At 37.7% G+C, this 24,359-nt stretch overlaps 3 protein-coding genes across 3 annotated transcripts; all 3 read right to left on the bottom strand.

Annotated features, from left to right (window-relative positions):
* Positions 1–16,944: 16,944 nt before the first annotated feature.
* Positions 16,945–20,069, bottom strand: PpBr36_03722 (uncharacterized protein; the record flags this gene model as incomplete). The annotated part of the gene is made up of 9 exons (XM_029890892.1): positions 16,945–17,304; positions 17,398–17,630; positions 17,699–17,790; positions 17,858–17,906; positions 17,982–18,075; positions 18,134–18,748; positions 18,834–19,661; positions 19,732–19,937; positions 20,021–20,069. 9 exons carry the CDS (start codon positions 20,067–20,069, stop codon positions 16,945–16,947), a joined length of 2,526 nt encoding a protein of 841 aa, XP_029754270.1.
* Positions 20,070–21,282: 1,213 nt separating this feature from the next.
* PpBr36_03721 (uncharacterized protein) lies at positions 21,283–21,911 on the bottom strand (the record flags this gene model as incomplete). Its single annotated transcript, XM_029890891.1, has 2 exons — positions 21,283–21,348; positions 21,471–21,911. The coding sequence occupies 2 exons, from the start codon at positions 21,909–21,911 to the stop codon at positions 21,283–21,285; spliced, it is 507 nt and encodes a 168-aa protein (XP_029753868.1).
* Positions 21,912–22,997: 1,086 nt separating this feature from the next.
* PpBr36_03720 (uncharacterized protein) lies at positions 22,998–23,978 on the bottom strand (the record flags this gene model as incomplete). Its single annotated transcript, XM_029890890.1, has 2 exons — positions 22,998–23,194; positions 23,264–23,978. The coding sequence occupies 2 exons, from the start codon at positions 23,976–23,978 to the stop codon at positions 22,998–23,000; spliced, it is 912 nt and encodes a 303-aa protein (XP_029753867.1).
* Between the last annotated feature and the right edge of the window lie 381 nt (positions 23,979–24,359).

Genomic DNA, 24,359 nt, shown 5'->3' with positions numbered 1-24,359 from the left:
TTATTGTTAAACCAAGAAGAAAATAAAGAAAAAGTCCACTAATAACGGTAAACCAAATAATTACCAACAGGCCCTGAATAGCTCTAAAAATGCTAAATGGTTAATTGTTGCAACGTTTAAATTCGACCAAATCGTTACTGCAAAAACCTTCCGTTTTATCCCTAAAATTAAAATAACTTTAAACCGTAGACTCGCTTTTACCCAGCCGGTATTTGAATTAAAAAAAGGATGAAAATAATAAGCCTATAAAATACAGAATTAGGCTTATTATAAGGGGTTTTTTACAGGTCGAAAACCTAAATTATATCGAAACTCTTGCTAACACTAGTATACCACCTACTTGGTGTATATTTGTAACTATAGCTAATGCACAAAATTGGGAGATAAAACAAATCAATTATATCGGGGGGTTTTTAAATAGTAACCTTACATATAAGTATATATTTGCGAATTCCAAACGGTTTTAACGAATAAGTTAAATTTTATACCCTTACCACCGCTAAAATTTCAGTGGAGATGGGTTATAATCGGAACTATGGGCAGGTTATACACTTGGGAAAGGCGCTATACGGTTTGAAATAGGGTCCAAAAGAATGGTAAAACAAGCTAAAAAGCCTACTTTTTAAAAAAGATTTTAAGCCGTTAATTTTTAATCCCGCTGTTTTTTATAACGTTAAATCCAAACACTTTATCGTTACCTTTGTAAACGATTGCCTGCTAATAGGTCCTAAATTGCAATATATTTAGGATTTAAAAGCCCGTTTAAACAAGGTGTACGGGTTGGAAAACAGGGGCCCTGCAGCCTATTTTCTAACCGTTCAAATTATGAAGGATAAACCTAAGCGCCTATTTTGGTTCCAACAAAGCTAATATATAGAGAAAGTATTAACAACGTTCGTGAAAATTAATTGCAAACTTATATCTGTTCTTTTATAACCGGGTGTGCTAAAATATAGCGGGGGCAAGCCCGTAAATGCGTTGAAAATCTAATTATTATAGCGTATTATCGGCACCCTTATGTATTTGATGCTATTAACGCGCCCGGATATCGGGTTTGCGGTTTTGCGGTTTAATGGTTTTCACGTTTTTCAATAAAAGCTGTTATAATCCATTTAACGGCAGTTAATAATGTATTTCGTTATTTAGTGGGTATTAAATCCTGATTTGTTTATTACGGAAATAAGATATTTAAAGCTGAATTACCACCCAATTGTTTAATAGGAGGGTATGAAGGTTTTAAAATATTGGGTTTTAGTAATAGCGACTTTACCGGGGCTAGGGAAAATTCAAAATCAATTTACGGATATTTGTACGCCCTATTTGGGGGCTTCATAATGTGGAAATGCAAAAAGGTTAATCTTATAGATTCAAGCACGTTAAAAGCCGAAACCGATGTTTTAACGGAAGCTTTGCGTAATATAAGAATAATAAGCTTATATTATAAGCTTAAGCACGTAATATATACTACGATATATAATTATGCACAACTATGCATAAATATTATGCAATGCATAAAAGAATAATAAGCTTATGTTATAAGCCTAAGCATGTAGTAAATACTACGATGCATAATTATGCACGGTGATGTATAATTATTATGCAATGTATAACGTGTATTAATCAAATAATGCAATACAATTTTTACCTCTATTTATCTTATTTATAAAAGTGACCTTTTTCCCCTTATATATATCTACCTTATAAAGATATATTAACTTTACAATTCATCATATAACCTTCCTTTTAATACGTAAAGCATAGAGGTTCAAAAGCCTATTTATATAGATTGGATTACCCATAAACGGCCCTATTGCAATATTTGGGGATAATAGAGGCCATATAGCTAACGCATATAACCCTACGCACTATTAACGTACTAGATATACGTCATGAAAATTTCATTACGTACGGGAATTGGTTATAAAAGGATTAATAACGCTAAAATACCTGAAATCCAAACAAATACCCGCTAATGGTTTAATAAAGCCCCTGACGTTTCCAATTTATAAGGTTTTTTAAAAGTTTATAGGGTTAAAAGTTTTACAAAAAGCTTTGTTTTTACCTATTGAATTTGAGGGTATTTAATTAGTTCGTCAGCTAATTGCAACCCATTATATTTTCTTTGCTTGCAATATCGGATTTTTGTTAGCCTAATCCCGGCGGTATTACCCAACTTTACCCAGCACAAGTTGATTAATAAGCAATTTATACCGATTTCATACCCAAAGTCAACTTAAAATTGAAAAGGTTCGTGTTTTGGGCGATTTACGCATTCGAAATATTTTATATAATATGCCTAGTTTGGACTATTGCCAACGAACAGCTAAATTAGCTACCTGGTTTAGTAGTTAATTCCGTGGGTTAATATTATGTAAATCCGGGGTTCGAATCCAGGGGTTCGTCCATTTCGGGCGTTATGGGTCGGTATACAGGGTTTAGTTATCCATGGGGCTTATATCGGGAGTTCGAATCCGGTTGGGATATAAGGGGGATCTTTCTTTTTAGGGTTTGATCTTTTATATACTTTTTCGACTTTACGCGAATAGTAGCAAAAAAGAGGGGGTGGTAATTATATACGTTATTTAGCATGTAATGGGTCCACTTTAATTTGTATATAAGCCACAGTAGATAGTGTTGAAGTGGGGCTGTCGGGGTTGTCGGATTATCCGTTATATTTTATATATTGCAGGAATTGCGATTTCAAGTGTTAACGAGTGGGGTTTACCGGTTTTGATACCCACCCTGCATTTACGAATTAGCTACCCTGTACCGGGTTGAAGTTTTCACAAAGTTAGCAAATTAGTGCGAACCCAAAAATGGTTTGTATGGAAATGAGGTTGTTTTTTCGATAACGAATTTGAAATAATAATTCGGAAAATCGTGTGCGGCACCGGAACGCTTTGCGGGGTGCGGACCCCCATTTGGATGTCGGAAAATGTACAAGGGAAACAAAACAAAATCTCCCCCACCGATTAATTAAATTTATTAGTCCCAAAATTTAGTAAACAACTTAGTGCATTAAACCCTGTAATTATAGGCCTTTACAACGCAACTAGCACCACGCCGCACCTAGGCTAATGCCTAAACCCCTGTTAGGAACCCGTGTTATTAACACATACCAACAAAAGAAAATTCGGCGGATTTTTAAACAAAAACGGTACCAAATCCAGCCCATAACTATTTATTAAGTCTAGAAAATATTAAATAATGCTTTTCAACCTGAAGAATTTAGACTTTTTGCTGAAATATATAATAATCCAACAATCTTTCCCAAACGGTTTTATACGTTAAATTTGTGCATATATAAAATACTTTGTTTCAACGATTTTTTTCCCCACTGGATTTTATATGTCAAAAAGAAGACTACTTTACAGATTAATTATATAATAAAATAAGCTCTTATTATACGAATTACGGGGGTATATATGAATATTAAGCATATATTATAAGCCAAAGCACATAGTAAATACCACGATGCATAATTATGCATAACTATGCGTAATTATTATGCAGTGCATAAAAAATAATGACCTTATATTATTAGCTTAAACACGTAGTATATACTACGATGCATAATTATGCAATGTATAACGTGTGTTAATCAAATGATGCAATACAATTGCATACGATTTATGCATGCACCAATTTAACCTATTTGGGCAAAAGAAATGAACGCAGATTATACGCAGTTCATGCGTTTCACATACGATCCACACGCAAACCTATTTTGGTAAAAATAAACGCATAATATAAATATAGATAAGGTTTTGAAGAATGCGTCATAAAACGTTTCAAATATGAGACGTTCAAAATAGCCACATATATAAATAGGTGAACGCTAGAGCGTTGTTTCATTTTATCCTAATTGGGAAAATAAAATGCAAACCTTAATACGTGGATTTGTAATACATGGATTGCCACATGCAATACTTTTGCAGATAAATAGGGAAGAGTTTCCCGCCTTAGAATTAGAGGAAGTTTTAGGATCTATCCATCGATCCATCCATTCATCTATCCATCTATTTATATATTAGATTAATTACGGATTTTTATTTTACATAAAACCAACTGTCAACTATTAATACAATTTTTACCTCTATTTTACTTATAAAAGTGACCTTTTCCCCGTTATATATATTTACCTCACATAGATATATTCACCTTACAATTCACTCCATAACCTCCCTTTTAACGATTTCAACTCAACTAAATTATTATTTATAGTGTCGCGGTTAAAATGATATATTATATCGATATGCTTAGATCTTGTACAAAATTCCGGGTTTTCCGCGAAGTGCATAGTAGACGTATTATCCATTGAGATTAAAGGGGTTCTAATGTTAAAATCCAAGTTCAAATTATTTTCTATATAATTTAGCATATTATTTAAATACATGGCTTTTTTAACGGCGTCTCGTAAAGCCATATACTCAGTTTTAGTCGACGATAAAGCTACCGTTTTTTGAAGTTGAAAAGTCCAATTTATTATATTGTTATCGTTATTTATATTATTACTGTTGGACGGGCTAAATATATATTCAGTAGTGGAAGATCTTTGACTTAGGTCGCTATCCCAATCAAAGTTTGTATATCCCGTCATAAATATTATATTATCATCATTTTTCTGGCTTTTATCCTGGAAGTTATGTATATTATTTATATTGTTTATTAATTTTTCGTTAACATTATCTTTAATGGATCCATTATTGTGAACGTTATACTGGGATATACTATTAACGCTATATTGTAGGCCAAAAGTGGGATTTTTTAGCGAATATTTAAAAACATTCTCATGAATTTTGAAATATTTAGCTTTAGGATGAACCATAAACCTGGCGGTTAGGCACGTGCAATATACTATATCTGGGCGGCTTTTTATTGCGAAATATCATAATGAGCCTATTTTCTGTTGGAAATCTTTGATTTCCTTTTTTGTAGCTTTATGTTTATTTCTGTCGAATTTAAAACCTGGTACCCCCGGAATGGTAGAAGGTTTTTCGTTATTTATAATATTGAATTTACTCGATATTTTATTGGTTTAACTTTCCTGGTTAACAATAACGGCTTTATTGTTTTTATTTATAATTATCCTGTGACCCCAAAAATAGGGTACAGGTCCCATACATTTTATTTTTATATATTTAAACCATTCCTTATAAAAAATATCCAATAACGATAAATTGGTATCACATGCCAAAATATCGTCGACGTGGCAAACCAGAATAATACCAAAAAATTGGTTTTTATTTTTTTTGGTTTATTTATACGCTTTCGTCGTATGGGAAAACAGTAAAACCTAGTTTTATCAGCGTTTTGGTTAGGTATTTATACCAAAGTTCAAGCGCTTGTTTTAGACTATACACGGCTTTATTTAATTTACCCACTTTATTTATATAATTTTTTATTCGTACATAACCCTGCAGGTAACTTTATATGTATTTTGGTATTGATATTTGCGTGTGAAAACGCGTTTTTAACGTTATATTGAATAACGTACCACCCTTTATATAGTGCTAACATTATAAATAAATGCCAGGATTTTGTTTTACAAGTTGTAAAAAAGGTATCCAGGTAATTAATACCCATAATTTGGTGGAATCCCTGTACTCCCCATATGGTTTTATAACGATACCGCTTACTAATATCAGTGATAAAACGAATCTTATTTATATTATATAAGGGTTTCTTCAAAAACCCAGCGCCCAGTTATAGCTATTTTATTTGGAGGTAAATCTGTTTTAGTAAAGGTATTGGATTCTATTAAACTATTATTTTCGTTTTTGCAAGCCTGCAACCAATTTTCCCAAATTTGCCTTTCCATGGCTTGTTTATAGGTATTCGGTTTTGTTAACGAGTTTGTTATTAATTCGTAATTATCCTCGTTAAGATTGAATTTTAACGATTTATTAATATCACGTAATGTACATAGAACTTCATTAGATATTTTCTATTCTGCAGAATTTATTGGGGGTTTATTTTTTATATTTATTTTTGCAGACGAATTATAAACTATTTGGGGATCATTCTTATCGGTCACGACGTTGTTTTTATTAATATTATTATCGTTATTTGCGTTATTAACGTTGTTAATGTTATTTTTATTAACGTTGCTATTTTTATTTATATTTGTATTATTTACTGGATGTACCTCGAAATCTGGTAAAAAGAATTCGACCTTATTTATGTTATTTAGATTGGTATATTCGCTGTTTATATGTGGCTAAAATCTATGGGTTATAGAGGTAATATCTCTAACCAGGAGACATTTCCTTTGGTATGGGTCCCATATTTTATATATTGTTTCATTAGGTGTAAAACCTACTAAAATACCAAGTTTATTGCGACGTTCGAGCTTTTCTTTATCATGGTTATCGTTATAGCAAGTAATATATCCCCAAAGTTATATATAGTTATTTACGTGAATTGCATTATCGATTTCATTTATATTATCAAATATATTGACTGGCGTCTGCATATTTAAAGCCGTACATAGGGTGCTATTATAAAAGTATACAGCGGCTAGTAAAATCTCACCCCATAAATAGTTAGGTGCTTTGCTATTAAATAATATCGCCCTAACCTTATTAAATAGGGTTAAATTTAAACGTTTTATTAACCCGTTTGGTTTTTTTTTATATGCAGGCGTAAAGTGGTGTATACAACCGTTATTTCGTAACGCAATTTTAAATTGGTTACTTATATATTCGCCCCCGTTATCGGTAAAAAACTCTTTTCTTATTCTTTTACCATTTATATTAACGTATTAACGGTATTATTATCCATTTGTTTTTTATATATATTAAGTGCCTCTAGGGCATTAGCCTTTGTTTTTAACAATGCAACACGCAAATAACGTAACTTTTTATCCAAAGACGGTATATGATATTTATATGAATTATACGTGGGTGGGTTTATGGGTCCAGCTAAATCGGAGTCGATTCTGTTTAATATATTATAATCTATGATACTTGCAGAAGTTCTGTTTATTTTCCGATTGGATTTTGCATTTAAGCAAATCTTACACGTATATTTGTTATAATTATATATATCGTCTGTATATATTTTTATTTTACTTATCTTTATTAACTGCATTAGGGATGTTTGTCCTATATGCCTATATTGAACGTCTAATTTATATATTGCATTGGAAGAAACATCGTTATTATTCGACTTTTTTCCGTATGCAATATATAATTATTTTCCACAATTATGGAAGGTAGAATATATAACCCATTATTTTTAAAACCTTTTGTTAGTTTATGTGTATGTTTTTAATATATTACTATAACTTAATTGCTTATAAAAGCTATGATATAGTTATTAGCAGTGCAATAGAAAGTCTATTTAAGCCAGATCTTGATACATAGTACACGTTATTTGTAGTTTCTAATATACCTGTATCGCTAAACTTTACTTTTATAATTCCCATTTTATTTATAGTTAAGTGGGAGGCGTTGCCCCATTTAACAATCGCATTTATAATTAGAGTGTTTGTTATATATTGTATATTGCAGCATCTATAAATTGTTGCTGCACTATCTATAATAAAATTGGAGGATTTTATACTAAAATGCGACACAATATGTGTATTAAAGTTAGAATAAATTGAAATAGGTATAGTAACCGTTGTGAAGTAATAGTGTCCCAAACTCAGTTTATTAGCTTTATTTCCGCTATTGGGGTAATTATTATTAAAAAGAAGGTTATGTGATGAATTGTGAAATGAATATATCTGTATAGGGTAGATATATATAAGGGGAAAAAGGTCACTTTTATAAATAAGATAGATAAAGGTAAAAATTGTATTAATGATTGGATAAATAGATAGATCGGTAAATCGATAGATAGATAGATTATAAAACTTCCTCTAAATCTAAGGCGGGAAACTTTTCCCTATTTATCTGCAAAAATATTGCATGTGGCAATCCATATATTACAAATCCACGTATTAAGGTTTGCATTTTATTTTCCCAATTAGCATAAAATAAAACAACGCTTTAGCGTTCACCTATTATATATGTGGCTATTTTAAACGTCTCATATTTGAAACGTTGTATGACGCAATTTTCAAGACCTTACCTATATTTATGTTATACGTTTATTTTTACCAAAATAGGTTTGCCTGTGAATCGCATAATCTTCACATGATCTGCACATGATCTGCGTTCATTTCTTTTGCCCAAATAGGTCAAAAGGGTACATGCATGAATTGTATGCAATTGTATTTGCATTATTTGATTAATACACGTTATACATTGCATAAAGGTTATGTAGTATTGTGCATAATTATGCATCGTAGTATATATTACGTGTTTAAGCTTATAATATGAGCTTATTATTCTTATAGTTAGAACATTTTAAGTACGATTATGCATTATAATGCACAGTTATTATGCAATATATAACGTATAATATATAATTTATGCACATACAATATTTTAACCTATTTGGGTAGAAGAAATAAACGCTTTATATGGAGAAAGGTGAGGTTCTCAATGCGTCTAAAGTAACCCCATATAAATAGGTAAAACGTTAATGCGTTGTTTTATTCTAATTGGGAAAACAAAGTGCAACCTTTAATACCTGGTTTTTTAAATGCAATCCCTGTGCAAATGAACAGGGAAAGATTTCACGCTTTAAAATTAAAAGAATTTTTTATATTAAATAATTAATTAGTTAATTAATTAATTAATTAATTAATTATTTATTTATTTATTTATTTATTTATTTATTTATTTATTTATTTATTTATTTATTTATTTATTTATTTATTTATTTATTTATTTATTTATTTATTTATTTATTTATTTATTTATTTATTTATTTATTCATATATTCATTTATTTATTTACTTATTTATCTATTAATTTCTTTATTTACCCATTTCTTTATTTACTCATTTCTTTACTCATTTATACATTGATTTGTCAGGTTATATTTCGAGTCTATGTAATATAAATGCAGTTGTTAATTATTAATACAGTTTTATACCATGATTTTCCACACAAAAGTAACGTTGTTCCCCTTATATACATTTATTCTATATAAGTATATTTACTTTCTAGTTTATTCCATAGCTTCCTTTTATTAATTCCAACGGTATTATAACCTGGGATATAATACTAATAACCTTAAAGCAGCTTCAACTAAGTTTGTATAAGAATCCAGGTTAGAATCGGGAATAAAGTCCCCCGTAAGAAGTTAAATTACCATCAATTATTGTTACACAATTAATTAAATCAAGCACGGGATATAATAGATGATATCCTAAGTTTAATTACAGTTCGCTGTTGTAATAGGAAATTTAAGGTTATTTGAAATCATTTGAACGGAATTTTTTGTTAATCAGGTTTAGCCGTAATTATAAGGTTTCGGAATACTGAAAATAATATATTTGCTAATAAACCAATTTCAAAATTTCATTATAACTTTGTACCCCTTATGAAAATAAAAAAATAAGGGGTAAAACCCGTATGTAGCTTTTGAAACCTTAAAAAGGCTCTTAATAACCATTAAAACCGTAGGTCCGGTTTTTTTTTGCAATGGGATAGACCACCGAAATCGTAAATCCTTTTACATTAATAATATAACTACAGTTTTTTATTTTTAGGATTGGGTTTCAAATCAGTATATTACCTTTTATAAAATCAGAAATATCAAAAAGTGTAAAAAATATACTTCTATTTGTACCTTTGATAGAAATAGTCTTGGCATAAATAATATAAATAAATACGCTAATTTTATTAAAATTAGGTAAAAACCTTATAATTTCAACGTTTTTCTGTTAGCATTAATAACACTTTTTACCTTTAGCGCCTGTAGCATAGCAGGGTTTTCCAAATTTAAATTCCGATTTAATTCCCTTTATTGCCCTTTTTTTCAACGGTGAACCGATTATAAATACTTCGATATAAATTTGAAAAAAATACTTTAAAGGGGTTTATGCTAAATCCGGTAATAAAAAGGTTTTGTTGACGAATCTTAGGTATAGGAAGCCCCCTTTCTTCGTAATTCGCCCCTTTTGTGTTTAATTGCGTAAAAGGGTTATTGAACGCCCTATCAGGTTTAAATAACCTTATCCCATATAAATTTCAAAATTTTTGCTATTCAATTTTTACATAATTACAAATGGATTTACGGTTATTTCCTTCTTTTATTCCGGATTTAACTTTTCCGTTACCGTATTTATTTCCGATTCCTAATTGGTGTAAATTTCAGAATTTCTCTCATGGTTTATATTACTAAATAATAGTCCCAACGAGCTTACGTCACCGTCTATAACGGCTTAAAGAACTAGGTGAATAACCTTTTCATTTACCGATTATATAAACGTAATTCGACGTAGGAATTTTTCAAACAAAATAATAAAAACTTTTTACTACCAAATCAAACGAATATTCAACGGTATTAAGGCGCTCCCACGTTTTACGATCCTTATGTTACAGGGTCAATGTTCAAAATACGCCATTTTTATTATAATATATAAAACTATTAACGATATTTATCCCAAGCGAAAGTATTTATTAAACGTTATTTATCGTAACCTTTTTAGATTGGCTAGTTTTTTAATTATATCGGATCCGTATTTGAATAATTTTATCATTTATAAATCTATCGGACCACCTAAAGTACCAGTCCAAATTGTAACACCGGGGATATAATCGGTAAAAGTTTATTTATTTGCAAAAATACGGTGCATACTATTTATATTGTACAGAATAAAATAATTTAGTTTTTGAGCTTTAAAAACCTATTTTACGCTGCGTATAAGTTTTATTTTAACCTCAAAACCAAACATTTATACCCCTGTTTTTAGCGTTTTACCGATATCGGGTTGGAAATCCGATTCCGAATATAATTCTATAATTCCGCTAATAACGGAATTCATTTCCTATTAAAACTTTGCAACGGTATATTATCTCCCCAATGGCCTAACTGCTCCAGGGCGTAATCCGTTACGAATACGCTGACGTTATTTGGAGGCCAATTCGTAAACAATTCGAAACCTAGTAAAAGTATAATAATTCCAGCCGTTAATTCGCTGGAATTAAAAAATATAATTTTTTTTACGATAACCGAATTGGGGTTTTTACCTTTTTTGCGTGTTATACCGGTAATTTTCTGCCCATTTTCTTCTCCTTTTGAACGCTTTTTTATTCTTTTTCTGTTAAAAGAAAAGTTATGAATTAAACTGTAAAGTGAGTATATTCGTATGAAGTAAATATATGTTAGGGGAAAAAGGTTATTTTTTAAAAGTAAAATAGAGGTAAAAACTGTATAATGGTTGGATAAATGGATAAATCCTACAATTTCCTCTAATGTCAAAGCGGGAATTTTTCCCTATTTATTTGCAAAAATATTGCATTTGATAATTCATATATTACAAATCCACGTATTAAGGTTTGCATTTTGTTTTCCCAAATAGGATAAAATAAAACAGCGCATTAGCGTACATATTTATATATGTGGTTATTTTAAGCGTCTTATATTTGAAACATTACATAAGGCAATCTTTAAAACCGTATATGTGTTTATATTATGGTTTATTTTTACCAAAATAGGGTTGCGTGTGGATCGCATGTAAAACAAAGGATCTGCGCTCCTTTCTTTCGCCCAAGTAGGCTAAAATGGTGCATATATAAATTGTATGCAATTGTATTGCCTTATTTGATTTAAACACGTTATATACTGCATATTAATTATGCATCCTGATATATACGACGTGGCTAAACTTATAATGTAAATTTAACATTCTTATATACATTGCAAAATAATTATACATAATTGTGCATGATTGTGCATCGTAATATATGTGAAAAGGTTACCAGATAAAATGAGCTTAATTTTAAACGCGGGGAAAAATGGATTACGTATAAGGTTAATGGAACGTTAAAATAGCAAATTACCGTTTGTTAGCAGGTAATAGAAATAATATATTATTATTATACGACCGATTCGATAAATCGTTAAATCGATGGAGGTTATGGAAAATGATAAATTTAAGGCTGCGTTATGGATTACGTGTTCGAATCCGTAGGTGCAGATTTTCGATCCGGATGTCCGGAATGAGGGGTTACGCCATATAATATGGCTTTATTTATATAAGTAACCTGCCGTCTTATTGAGTTTTACGGCCCATTGAACCTAATGGCCTATTGTGTTTATAAATGCACAGAAAATTTGCGACTACAACGGGATTATAACCCACGCATTTTAACAGCGTATATATAAAATAGATTACGGTACGTCTATTATACCATTAAGCTAGATTATATACGACGTATTATTATGTTGTTGAAACTATGAGCAAAGACGGGATATATAAAGCTTTGTGTGTATAAGAAACGTGTGTACGTTTTAGTTGCTATTTATTTATTTTTTTGGTGCAGAGTGACTAATAGAATTAGCCCGTGTTAGCCGTTATAAGATAGTGCAGGGGAGCTAATATAATTAGCCCTGCGCTAGCCATGTTTACAACCTCCTATTGCATGGTTAAGTACGGTAAATTACCGCCCAAATTACCTTATTGTTACAGGGCGTTATACGCTGCGCATTCGTTAACGTAACCTGGAATCGAGCCTGTAAATGATTTGAAATCCATAGAAATTATGGACGTTCCAGCGGTTAATTCGCTGGAATTGGAGGATTTAATATTTTTTGCAGTAGCAGAATCCGAATTAGAGTTTTTCCCCTTTTTTCGTAATTTAAAGGTGTTTTCCTGCCCATTATACTCTTTTTTAGCGCCTTTTTTAGCGTGTTTATACCTAATTTTTGACCTTCAAATCTACATGTAGCGGTTTTAGCCTTTGTAAAGCCTGAAATCGAGTTTTTTGATAAAAGGTCCGCTATAAGGTATTGCAAATTTAACTTTTCCCAATTTTGGCCTATAGCCTGCAGGGCCCGTTGGGTATTGCGTTGGCGCCCGGTCCAAATAGAGAATATCCCTTCCAGTACCTGTAAATATTAATTAAGCTTATTTACGGGGTTAATTTGCACGCTGGTTTTTGCTAATATACTTATTAGTAAGTTAAAAACGGCTGTTAAATTCAGGTATTGATCCTTTAGATTTCAAAAAATTTAATGCGTGCAATTCCCGATATAGCGAATTTCGACTAATTTCGGGAGCAACGAAATAGATTTTTTGCAGGGTTTAATAAGCCGTTATAGAGCTGGAATGCCATATAATGGATTTTAAAGCTTTTTTTGCTAAATTGCTTTTTATAAGCAATAATAGGATGAATTGCTCGTATTCCGGCAGGGTATAATTAATTTTCGGGTTAGAAATAGATCCCGCTGCTTTTATAGCCTTGAATTGTATTATTAAGGCCTATTTCAATAGATCGTAATGATTAACCCCTATTAATTTACAATTTTCGGGGAAGGAAAATACCCGTTTCGATAATTGTTTACCTATCCCGTTATTTAAAATTCAATTACCAGGTGGATCAGGGGGGGCGGTAGCGGGTTTCATTTCCGAATTACAATTCAAATTAGTGGAATTACCGATTTTTAGGGTTAATAGGGCAATTAACTGCTGAATTATCCTTTAAAATTAAGCCATGTGCGTTATGAACGCTTTTAATTGCAGGTTTTGGGCTTGAAATTTTATGAGAATAATAAGCTTATATTATAAGCTTAAGCACGTAATATATATGTAAGAAGGGAAGGTTATGTGATGAATGGTGAAGTGAATATATCTGTATAAGGTAGATATATATAAGGGGAAAAAGGTCACTTTTATAAGTAAGATAGATAGAGGTAAAAATTGTATTGATGGTTGAATGAATCGAAAGATCGATAGATAGATGGATGGATAGATGGATCGATAAAACTTCCTCTAATTCTAAGGCGGGAAACTCTTCCCTATTTATCTGCAAAAGTATTGCATGTGGCAATCCATGTATTACAAATCCACGTATCAAGGTTTGCATTTTATTTTCCCAATTAGGATAAAATAAAACAACGCTTCAGCGTTCACCTATTTATATATGTGGCTATTTTGAACGTCTCATATTTGAAACGTTGTATGACGCAATCTTCAAAACCTTACCTGTATTTATGTTATGCGTTTTATTTTTACCAAAATAGGTTTGCCTGTGGATCGTATGATCTGCACATGATCTGCAAATGATCTGCGTTCATTTCTTTTGCCCAAATAGGTCAAAAGTATACATGCATGAATTGTGTGCAATTGTATTGCATTATTTAACTAATACACGTTATACATTGTATAAAGGTTATGCAGTATTGTGCATAATAATTATGCATTATTATGTATAATAATTATGCATCATTGTGCATAACAATTATACATTGTTGTGCATAATAATTATACATTATTGTGCATAATTATGCATCGTAGTATTTACTACGTGTTTAAGCTTATAATATAAGTTTATTATTCTTTTATGCATTGCATAATATTTATGCATAATTGTGCATAATTATGTATCGTAGTATATATTACGTGCTTAAGCTTATAATATAAGCTTATTATTCTCATAGGGCCCGCGTACGGTTCGTCCGAATTTTTACCACAGGTTTGCGTGGTTTCTTAATATTAACGCGCCGTATTGCATTATACGTTTTATATTAGGTATATTTCTATTTATACCCAAAAATAAAAAGGAAAATATAATGCGAATTTTAAAATCCGGTTTGGAAAATTTTGCGTAAATTTTAATTTTATTCATTTTAAGTGTAAATATATTATACCGGATAATTATATTGGTTGCGTTTCGTTTAATAAATTTCGTAAATACGAGGTCTTTTATTAGAAATTGGCGTATTTAAATAATATTGTTCCTAATATTTACATATATAATAGTTTTAAAAATACGGGTGGCGGATAATATTATTATATTCTTTATTAGGAATAGGAAACGCTGGTAATCGTTTATTAAGGTTTTACGTGCCAAATATTATATTACAATCGTAATTTCGGGTCGGTCGAAAGGCGTTTTTACGAAACGCATTATCTTTTTATAATATAATTGGTCGAAGACGTAAATTTTAATTTTGGCTGTAAAAATTGCGGTATACCCAAATATAAATATGGTTTCTGGTATAATTACCCGGATTAAACGTAATATAAAAGACGATTTTTTAAAATCTTTTGACTGTAAAATTATGTAAAATTTACTAATAATAAATAAAACGATATATTAGCGGAATATAATATTTCGAAAAAGTTTAAGAAATTTGGTAATTGGTGGTTTATTCCGGGTTTAAAAAAATATCCGTATATTTATAAACGGTTTGCGGTTTTTAAAAAAAATTATATTAAATAAAATTAGTTTTGGTAATAAAAACCGCATATTTATATTCACGCTTAAAATGGATTAATCGATTAATCTGGGGTTCGCGGCGGGATAACGTTATATATTGCGTAATTGTTTATACTTTAATTTATTTAATAAAATTATTTGGATAATAATAATATTATTGCGAATAACCGAAATAATTTGCAATATTATATTTTTCCCGTACCCGGTTTTTACCAGCTAAGAAATATTTTTTATATTATATAAAACCCGGTATATATATTGTATTCGGTTATAATATGGGATTCGTGCAGGAATATTGGGGGGTTTGTGGAGGTTTAAAAACCATATAACAATTAAAAAAACGAATTTATATTATAAGTTTAAATTATTAAAAATTTTGGTTTTGGCGTATAATTCCGGGAAAATATGTACGTCGGAGGAGGTATTTACCGCCGCGTATACGGGATTGGAACCGCGAAAAATTGCGTCGATTTGGTGGGAAAACGAAATATATATAAGCTTGTTTCCAGACATTATATATATATAATTCAATACGAATATATAAAAATTTGCGGAATTAATGGTGTTTTTAATGGGTGGATATATAACGTACTATATAATTTATACTTTATACGGATTGTAAAATTAGTGGTTTTACGTTGTTTGGATTAAAATTTATATGTAATAATTCCTTTCGCTTTTGCGATTTTTTTTTATATAAATTTTAACGTATTATAAACGTTATTAATAAAATGGGAAATGGGTATTAATGGTGCTTATAAATGGACGTATAATATATTAAATAAAATTTATTTTATACGGATTATAAAATAAATAATTTTGCGTTATTTAAATTAAAATTTATATATAAAAATTCCTTTCGTTTTTGCGATTTTCCATATACAAATTTTAACGGATTATAATCGTTATTATTAAAATGCGAAATGGGTATCGATGGTATTTATAAATTAATAATAAAAATACCGTTATAAACGGATAAAAGGCGGGTTATATCCAATTTTTAATTGGCGTACCGGGTGCAAAAAATTTTGGATTTATAAAAAAGGCTCACCAATTCCTATTTTCAACGATGTTTTTTTTTTCGATATTTTGCATAGTTGTGGAATAATAAAGGAGTGTCGGTCGCAAAAATGCCAAAATTACCGCTATAAACGGCGAAAATCGACAAATTATCCTCAAACCTAAACCAAAGCGTTTTTTGGATGGACCCACAGGTACATTGCAAAGCCGCAATTAAGCCACAAAGTGGAGCGAAGCGAACGGAGTGGATTAATTGTGGAGCTTTGGGCTTCAGGGATGAGCCCTGAGACTAGGGTAGAACGGCTTTTGGTGCGGCAACCAAATTGCTGAAAATCTTTTTATATGGGTTTATAGAAAAGAAAAACCACCTTTATTCGCATATAAACTATTTTTGCATTCGAGTACATTTGGGGATTTAATCGAGTTGTTAACGCATACATATGATAAGAGGACAAATGCTCATATAAGGTAGCATATATATATTTTCCAAATACATCTTGTTACTAATAATATATGCTTTTGTTTTCCTTATATACTAATCTACTTTGGTTATATAACCTTAGAGACACTGTACCATACGCCAGTGGTTAGCAAACCCCGGATGACTGCAGTAATTGCGGTTAGAAGACTTGACATTTTAACTTACCTGAGAGTAGAATTCGTTCTGCACCTGGCATTTGTATGGGGCGGCACACTGGAAGCTTCCGGTGTGCGATCGCCCTCCACACTGGCTATACCTAGGTAGCGGTGTCGAAGGCGGGAGCGCTAAGATGCGCTCGGCTGCTCGCTCTGACGCCACGACAATGTATGAGGATGGATTGGTCGTCACCATACCGGGGAAGATGCTCGCGTCGACTACAAACAAATTGTCGGTGCCAAAGACGCGGGTGTTAGTGTCTACAACTGCAGTTCCGCCTACCTGACGGCCATCGTCAGTGCCCAGCTTGGCCGTGCCCATCCAGTGGTTGGCACGACGGTTCGACGGAGAAACGGGCATCTGACTCCGGTGTTGCTGCGGGTCAGCTTTCTTTTTCTTCTTTAGGCCAAAAAGGTACAGACGTCGTAAAGCATCCTTGGTTTGTAGACTCACACTAGCAACGTAATCCGCGGCGGTGATGGTCGCATTGGGGAACTCGAATTTAAGACCTGATACGCTCTTGAGAGCGTTCTGGACGTTGACGATGCCTTGGATGACGGCAGCCTTGTCCGCTTCCGTGTGGAGGTACGGATGTGTCGACACAACGGTCGAAAGGCCGTTAGTTATGCTCATCTGGCCGCGCGATGTCGATCCTGTACCAAGGTATTGGCTCATAGTCATGGTCTCTACTCATCAGCGTCAGGAGAGTTCGTTCGCGAGCCTCTGTGTCTGGGACCAACATATGGAAACTTACTCCCGTTCGGAGCGCCAAGGCTTCCTTCAACTCTCGCGGTCCACTGAAGATGCCTAGTTTTGCCATCGGCCCCCTTGATCTGATCGAAGAACCTGATTTACAGATGCCAAGAGTTAGTCAGGAATATAGGACCGATATGATTATGCATGCAAAGCTCACAGTGGTCCAATGTTGGGAGCAGCTTGCGCGAGAATGCCGGATCGCTTGCCTAAATAAACGTGTCAGCGGAGGTTGTGCTTTAAACACAAGGGAAAACCGGGAGTAAGTCAGGCTATTTACATACTGAGGTATGCATCCTTGTCTGCAGGGATTGGTGAAGTCCAGGCCTCATAAAAGTCGTAAAATACAACGTTGGGGTGGGAAACAACAGTGTCAGTCTGCAGGACATTGTTAGCTGCGCATCCCTTCTGAATAAGTACTTAGGTTGGCACTTACGTTGACGTGGTCCACCAGATTGTCACCAACGGGCAGGGAAATCCAAGAGGCTTCGTCGATCATGGTAGGTCCGTCGCGCGAGCCCTTGACGATCTCAAGTTGATCTTTCCTGCCGATACCACTGCGCATCAAGAGCTTCGCGGAACCAAACGTTCCCGCAGAGAGAATTACACGGCCGGTCCCAGGCGTCAGTTGGACTGTGCCGACATAGCCGCCGTTCCGGAAGGGCTCAACTTCGAGTCCAGTGATGTGTCCGCCCTCACGGACGACACGCTTCACGGCCGTGTTCGTCCACAGCTTGAAGTTGGACCGCTTGCTGGCCGTGTCGAGGTAGGTTGCCAGCGGCCCTCCACGCTCACCCTTGGAGAACATGAACGGCCCCGGCATGACCGTCCGGTTCTTTCGGTCAGGTTCTCTGAGGGAACTGACCTCGGCCCAGCCAGCTGATTTGAGACCGCTCATGAGGGTGTCGAGCCCCTCAGTGCGGTAGCGCTTTCCGTCCTGAGACGGGGTCTCTGTACCCGGGATCCTGTTGAAGACGCGGCTTGTGGCACCGGCCATGTCGGATGCCTTCCATCCGCTAGGGAAGACCTGGTCCCAATCGGGAGTGTACGGCTGCCGGGCAGTGATGTGGAGGTTAGCTAGCTATCCAAACGCCCTAGTATCGAAATCACAGATCGAGTGGGCCGGATATGCTTACCTTCCACCACAGACCAGCGTTGACGGCTGTGCCGCCACCAAGCACACAGCCTGCCATCTGGTCAGTATCGTCACAAGCGATGCCGTTGGAATCGACCCAGATCTGGTTGCACAAGCCGGGCACGTCGAAACGTGTCAGGCCGGTGCCTTCAAGCCACGAGGGTCTGAGATTGCCGCCCCAGCGCCCTGTCGAAGGCGGTCCCTTTTCGATGAGCAGGACAGACTTTCCCGCCTCGCTCAACTTGTCCGCGATGGGGATGCCTCCGGCTCCGGCTCCAACAACCACGTAATCATAAGTTGCAGACGGAACCGGGACGCCCGTCACTTCAGGTAGCGGCGGCTGAGTCGACCCACCACAATCACCGGTGACCGTCTTGGTGGCCGTGGCCGCCCAGCTCGCATATGAGGGGTTTGCTATGGAAACGTCAAGCGGGGCGGGGAAAAGGTTCATTCCGTTGTCGTGCTGCTGGATGACGACCCGATCGGGACACTCTGGGTTTCCAACGGGTGTCCTGGCTTGTCCCCACCCCAGCATGAGGAAGGAGCTGCTGGTTGACTGGCCACCCTCCAATCCATCGTGACTCCACTTCAAGCAGTTTTGGCAGCGGAAAATGAGCTTGTAGTGTGTCGAGTTCATCGAGGATTTGATCTGTGTGAGCTTTGCGTCGCCCTTGTACAGCTCGGGGACGACGTAGCCCGTGGCGTAGCGGAACGATGTGAGAACCTCGTCCTCGTGAGGCCAAGCAACAAGCAATAGCGCCCGAGTCATGGAACCACCCATCGAGACGCCGCACCATCCTTCACCAGGGGTAGTCGGGGTAGAGCATTCCTGCCAGGGCGCAAGATGGCCGAGTAAGCATCCTCTCCCAGACGGACGCGTGCTGCCGAGGCCTACTTACAAGATACCCGATGAACTCATTCGCGTCGACGGTGAGCGCATCGGAAGGCAGCGCCATGCCAAAGGTGAAGCCTCCCAGGCTTACAGATCCATAGCCTTCGCCCTGAATTGGTCCATCAGTTGCACTCCAGGTATTGAACACGATGCCCGTCTCAGGGTCAGTGTACACCTTTGGCAACGGACCCTGCGCCAACGAGGGCTGCAGATCTACCCAGAGAGGAAAAGGGGTCAGGAAGTTAGTCAATGCGTGGTTGACAACGCGGGGCAGTTGTAGGGTTGTCACCACTTACAGGTCACGGCGACCAGTAGCGTAGCAATAAAGGGCGCAAGAGTCCTCATGGCGACTTTAGCTCGTCAAGACCACAGGGTCTTGAGTAAGATCCGAGAAAAGGTGCTTTGTAGGCTGGTTGCTGGAGCAAGAAAAATGTGCTGTGGATGTTTGGGGAGGCATGAGCCGCCTCTATAAAGAAACGCGTGCCGCCCCTTAGCAAGTGACCGTCACCGGGGTTCTGGCCCGGGAAACTCGGAGGTGGTATCCTTTCGGGGGCCAATGCAACGTATTAAGCAGGCAGGGTGGCACCAACCGTGGTCGCGGTTTGTGGAGGCACCAGGTCAAGAATGGCGAACGCTGGTAGGTGGAAAGACGTTCGATAGGTGGTCCGCTGGGCATGGTGGCACGGAATGGGTAAAGGTCGTCAGGGCACGCACACCAACACGCGCCTCGTTCTGAAGTGGGTGTCACATCGCAACCTTAATCTCCGCTCCGGGAAGCGAGTGTGGGATTATACTTGCCCACTCGGCCCGTGGAGATGGCGGGGGGGTTCTTGGGTTCAACGGCAACTGAGTCGAAGACGGCGATAACGACCGAAGAATCCGTAGGGCAAACCTTGCAGTGTCGATTTCAACGCGTTCGAAAACAAAATATAACTAATCGCCATGCTCATTGGAATCCTCGCGCGACGCAGCTTGGCCAGCTTTGGGTTGAATGTTGTGGTCTGTTCTTGGTGTACCGACTCCACTCTAGCAGTGGATTACTATTTCTAGAAGCGGAAGCTGCCTATGCGAGTATAATTAATTATTTGCCAAGTGATTCCGGGAGCCGGCGGAGAACCAACACAGACAGGTACAGCTACCCTGCACACGTGCGATGGTGGATTGATGTACTCCGCATCCGCATTAAGCTTATCAAAATTCATCTTGACCACAGATATCTACCTAGATAGGTTGGTAGAGTAGGTCTGTACCTTCAAAAAGCCACTTCTAAATTGCTCCCAACGACCCCACACAAATCGGGCTCGCCCTCCCGCTGTGCCGGCGCCTTCCCCGAACGGTTCATTCTGTAAGCGGCATTGAGGCTCCGAGCTATGGAATCGAACTTCCAAGTGCCCCCTCCAGAAGCCAATGTCCACGTTGGAATTATTCAGCCAGCAAGCTAGCTGCCCGCCCGCCCCAGGAACCAGAACCTTAGTTGTCAACCAAGACAGATAAATATATTCCCACAAACCCTTGCTCCTATTTCAGCGCCCTGCCCTGCCAAGCCCCAGCTAATGCCTCAATAATCCTCCCGCGTTCCCGCATAGTCATACTGTAATGAACCTCCGCTAGTCACATGTTGATACTAACCAAAAAGAAATATTCACATGTCAGCTTCCGACAGCCTTGTCTCGGATAACAAGGTCCGAACAACTAAAAAAATAACTTGGGACTTGCCATGACCAGCCCTCCATGCCCAGAACTGACTCCGTTGTTCGCAAAGCCACTGCTGTCGTTGCCGTAAGGCGTGCTGCTTGCCTTGTCTTTAATCACATTCTGCTGAATCCCTCCTCCTCCTACACCGGTAACCCTTCTCCCGACCATGTCAGTGCCGGGACCTTCTTCACCAAAGTACAAACTGTTCAACTCCTTGGGTTTTCTGTCTTGAATGAGCGATTTGTATCGCCTGATTGCCGCCTGTTCCTCCTCGTCGATCGGCTTCAGGCTTCTTCTGCGCCCCGAGGCAGAGTCTCGTGGCCGCCTGATTCCAGTCGGTCCGAAGCTGCTGCTGTCGCCATCGCTGGTCGTGATTGTAATTGCTGGTGCGCGAGGTCGTGCCGTCATAAGCCGATCGTTGGAATCCTTGGAATCGATTGACTCGTTTCGCGCCCATCCTCCGCAACATGACAAGAGGTCGCGGAAGCCCATGACGATGGATGCCTGACCTGGCCTTTCGATGATTCGCTCAGGGAGATGGGACTGGCTAGAGGTGATCCTCAAATTCCAGTACGCTTAGTTAATACCAGTAGTAAATGCAGACTTCGGTGGCGATTGATGATGCGATTGTTAAGTCTTCTCGTTCTTCCTTCTGTGTTGCTCTATCTTGTCCCTGTATTTTGTTGGGGATCGGCGCGGCGCGGAGACAACAGCGAGGGTTAGTGAGAACAGACTGCTGCCAACAAGTCTCTTTGCCAGTTACTGTCTTTTTGTTTCTTGCACTCGGTACACGAGGAAATCATCACTTGATCCTCGCACAGGACCTGTTGGATGATCATCCTCTTAATTTCTCTTTTCTATACAAGTGACCATTGTTGCCTCGCTACCGTCAAAGTAAGCCGGGGCGCAGCACTTGGCCAAGCCGGCCTGCCGGCCAACGATTTTAGCACTCTACATCCATGCAAACGAACACATTCGAGTGGCTGAGCCTGAAAAATCTGACTATGCGGCCCCCTTGATTTGCAAGGCACTTCGGACAGATTGCTCTTTCTTCGTACTCTTTGCTGATTATTGATTACGAGGGGGGAAGTTTGACCAGCTGGATTGGGTTGAGACACTCACACATGTGATTATAGCTAGTGACGCAACCCAGAAACAATCCCCAAGTGCATGATCGATCGTAAATCTTTATCTATGGAAAGGGGTATCAAATGCGTTTGGCTCCTCTTTTCTAACCCATGCCTCTTATGTGGTGTGAGAAACCCGGAGGGGATTACAAAGAAAAGGACCGAGGAAAAAGAAATCACTGGGAGAAGCCAAAAACACCTGAAAAGGCGGGCACCGAAACACAAAAGACATCAATTCCGAACTTGCTCCTGCTTCACCCTCGCAAAGCCCTACCACAACACCATCTCCGAATTCTTTCAGCGTTTGAGTGTACAAACTCTAGTATGCGTCGCTCGGTGCCGTCTCAACCTATGCAAGAAAAAAAAGAGAGAAAAAAAAAGGGACACGAGTCCTCACTTGTCTCATTTGATACTGCAACTCCATTTCATGCTGTGCGACGAAAACAAAATGTCATGATGAGTTATTCGGTTTGCCGTTGGTTGCCTCGATGATGCCAGTGGAATACATCGACGACGGAACCGTGACGGGCTCTCCACGGGCCTTGGAGGTCAGGGTGATGAGCTCTTGGTGCATCATATCGTACGTCTTTTTACAGAGTCCGTCTACATCCGCAGCAGTCATTCCAGTGGTAGGGATGGGATCGAGAACTAGACCGAGATGAATACTTGGTTAACAACAAGGCAGGGCAAAGGGTAGGGGAGTTGGGATAAACATACCCTTGACGGGAATCTTGCCAGCGTTAAACACCAGGCCCTTGATCCAGAGTACGTGGCTGTAATTCGCCACCACGCACGGCACGATGGGCACTTGGGCCTGGACAGCGAGATGGAAGGCTCCCTTCTTGAACGGCAAAAGCATCGGCTCTCGAGTGTAACTCCTCGTGCCCTCGGGAAATATGTAGACCGTCTGCCTTTTTGTCCGGATTTGGTTTGCTGCACCGCTCATGGCTTGTCGCGCATCCGCGCTGTTCTTGCGGTCAATGAATATCGTGCCGCTCAAGCTCATGAACCAACCAAGGAAAGGCGTGCGACGCAAGCTAGCCTTGGCCGTGACGCTGCAGTGCTCAGGAAACAAACAGCCCAGCATGAGCACGTCCAACTCCGTCTGGTGGTTACCGACCAGAACTGCGGGTCGATTCTCTTCTTTGGAGAGGTGGCCTTTCGGATCTATGATCTCGAACGTGACGCCGGTGGCGACGAGCATGAGCCACTTGAAGACTCGGGCGGTGTAATGTTGCGCATTTTGCTCGGCGCCGAAAAGTCGCAGGAGGATTGAGCACACAACACCAAAGCTCGCCGCGATGATCAGGCAGATGTATGATGCGAGTATGCGCGCCACGAAGGCCGCCGTGGGTATCGCGAACGAGAGCATGTAGAGGCCGATCACAAGGCTGGTGTAGCCGCCGGCGAAGTAGTATAAGTACTCCAGCATCTTGAAGAAACAAATAGTCGTGGCTCCTGGCGAGTATTATTTGTTGAGCAACTAGGCGGCTTTACTTCGTAACTGTGACTAGCGTTCCGCCTCCGAACAGCGGGGTTGATCTCTCGTGACGGCCTCGCGTGGGGGGTGGTTTCGCTAGTTCTTGTCTGGTGAGCGAACACTCGTTATGCCAGATCGACTTTTGGGGATTAGCGAAAGTTACGGCGAAGACGGCGCCGGCTGATTGGTACAGGACGGGGAGGCGCCGCGAGGAAGCGAATTTGCGCCTGGTCGGTTGAGGCCGAGGTTGGTAAATTCCGTTGTCTTTTGGAGAACTAGACTAGCGTGTACACAAGTTGGCCAATTTCATTTTATTTTATTTTGTCCTTTTTT

The sequence above is a fragment of the Pyricularia pennisetigena genome, chromosome 3 (assembly GCF_004337985.1).
Source record: "Pyricularia pennisetigena strain Br36 chromosome 3, whole genome shotgun sequence".
Lineage (NCBI taxonomy): Eukaryota > Fungi > Ascomycota > Sordariomycetes > Magnaporthales > Pyriculariaceae > Pyricularia > Pyricularia pennisetigena.
The sequence above is the reverse complement of the archived record's forward strand: the minus strand, read 5'-3'. Positions and strand labels throughout refer to the sequence as shown.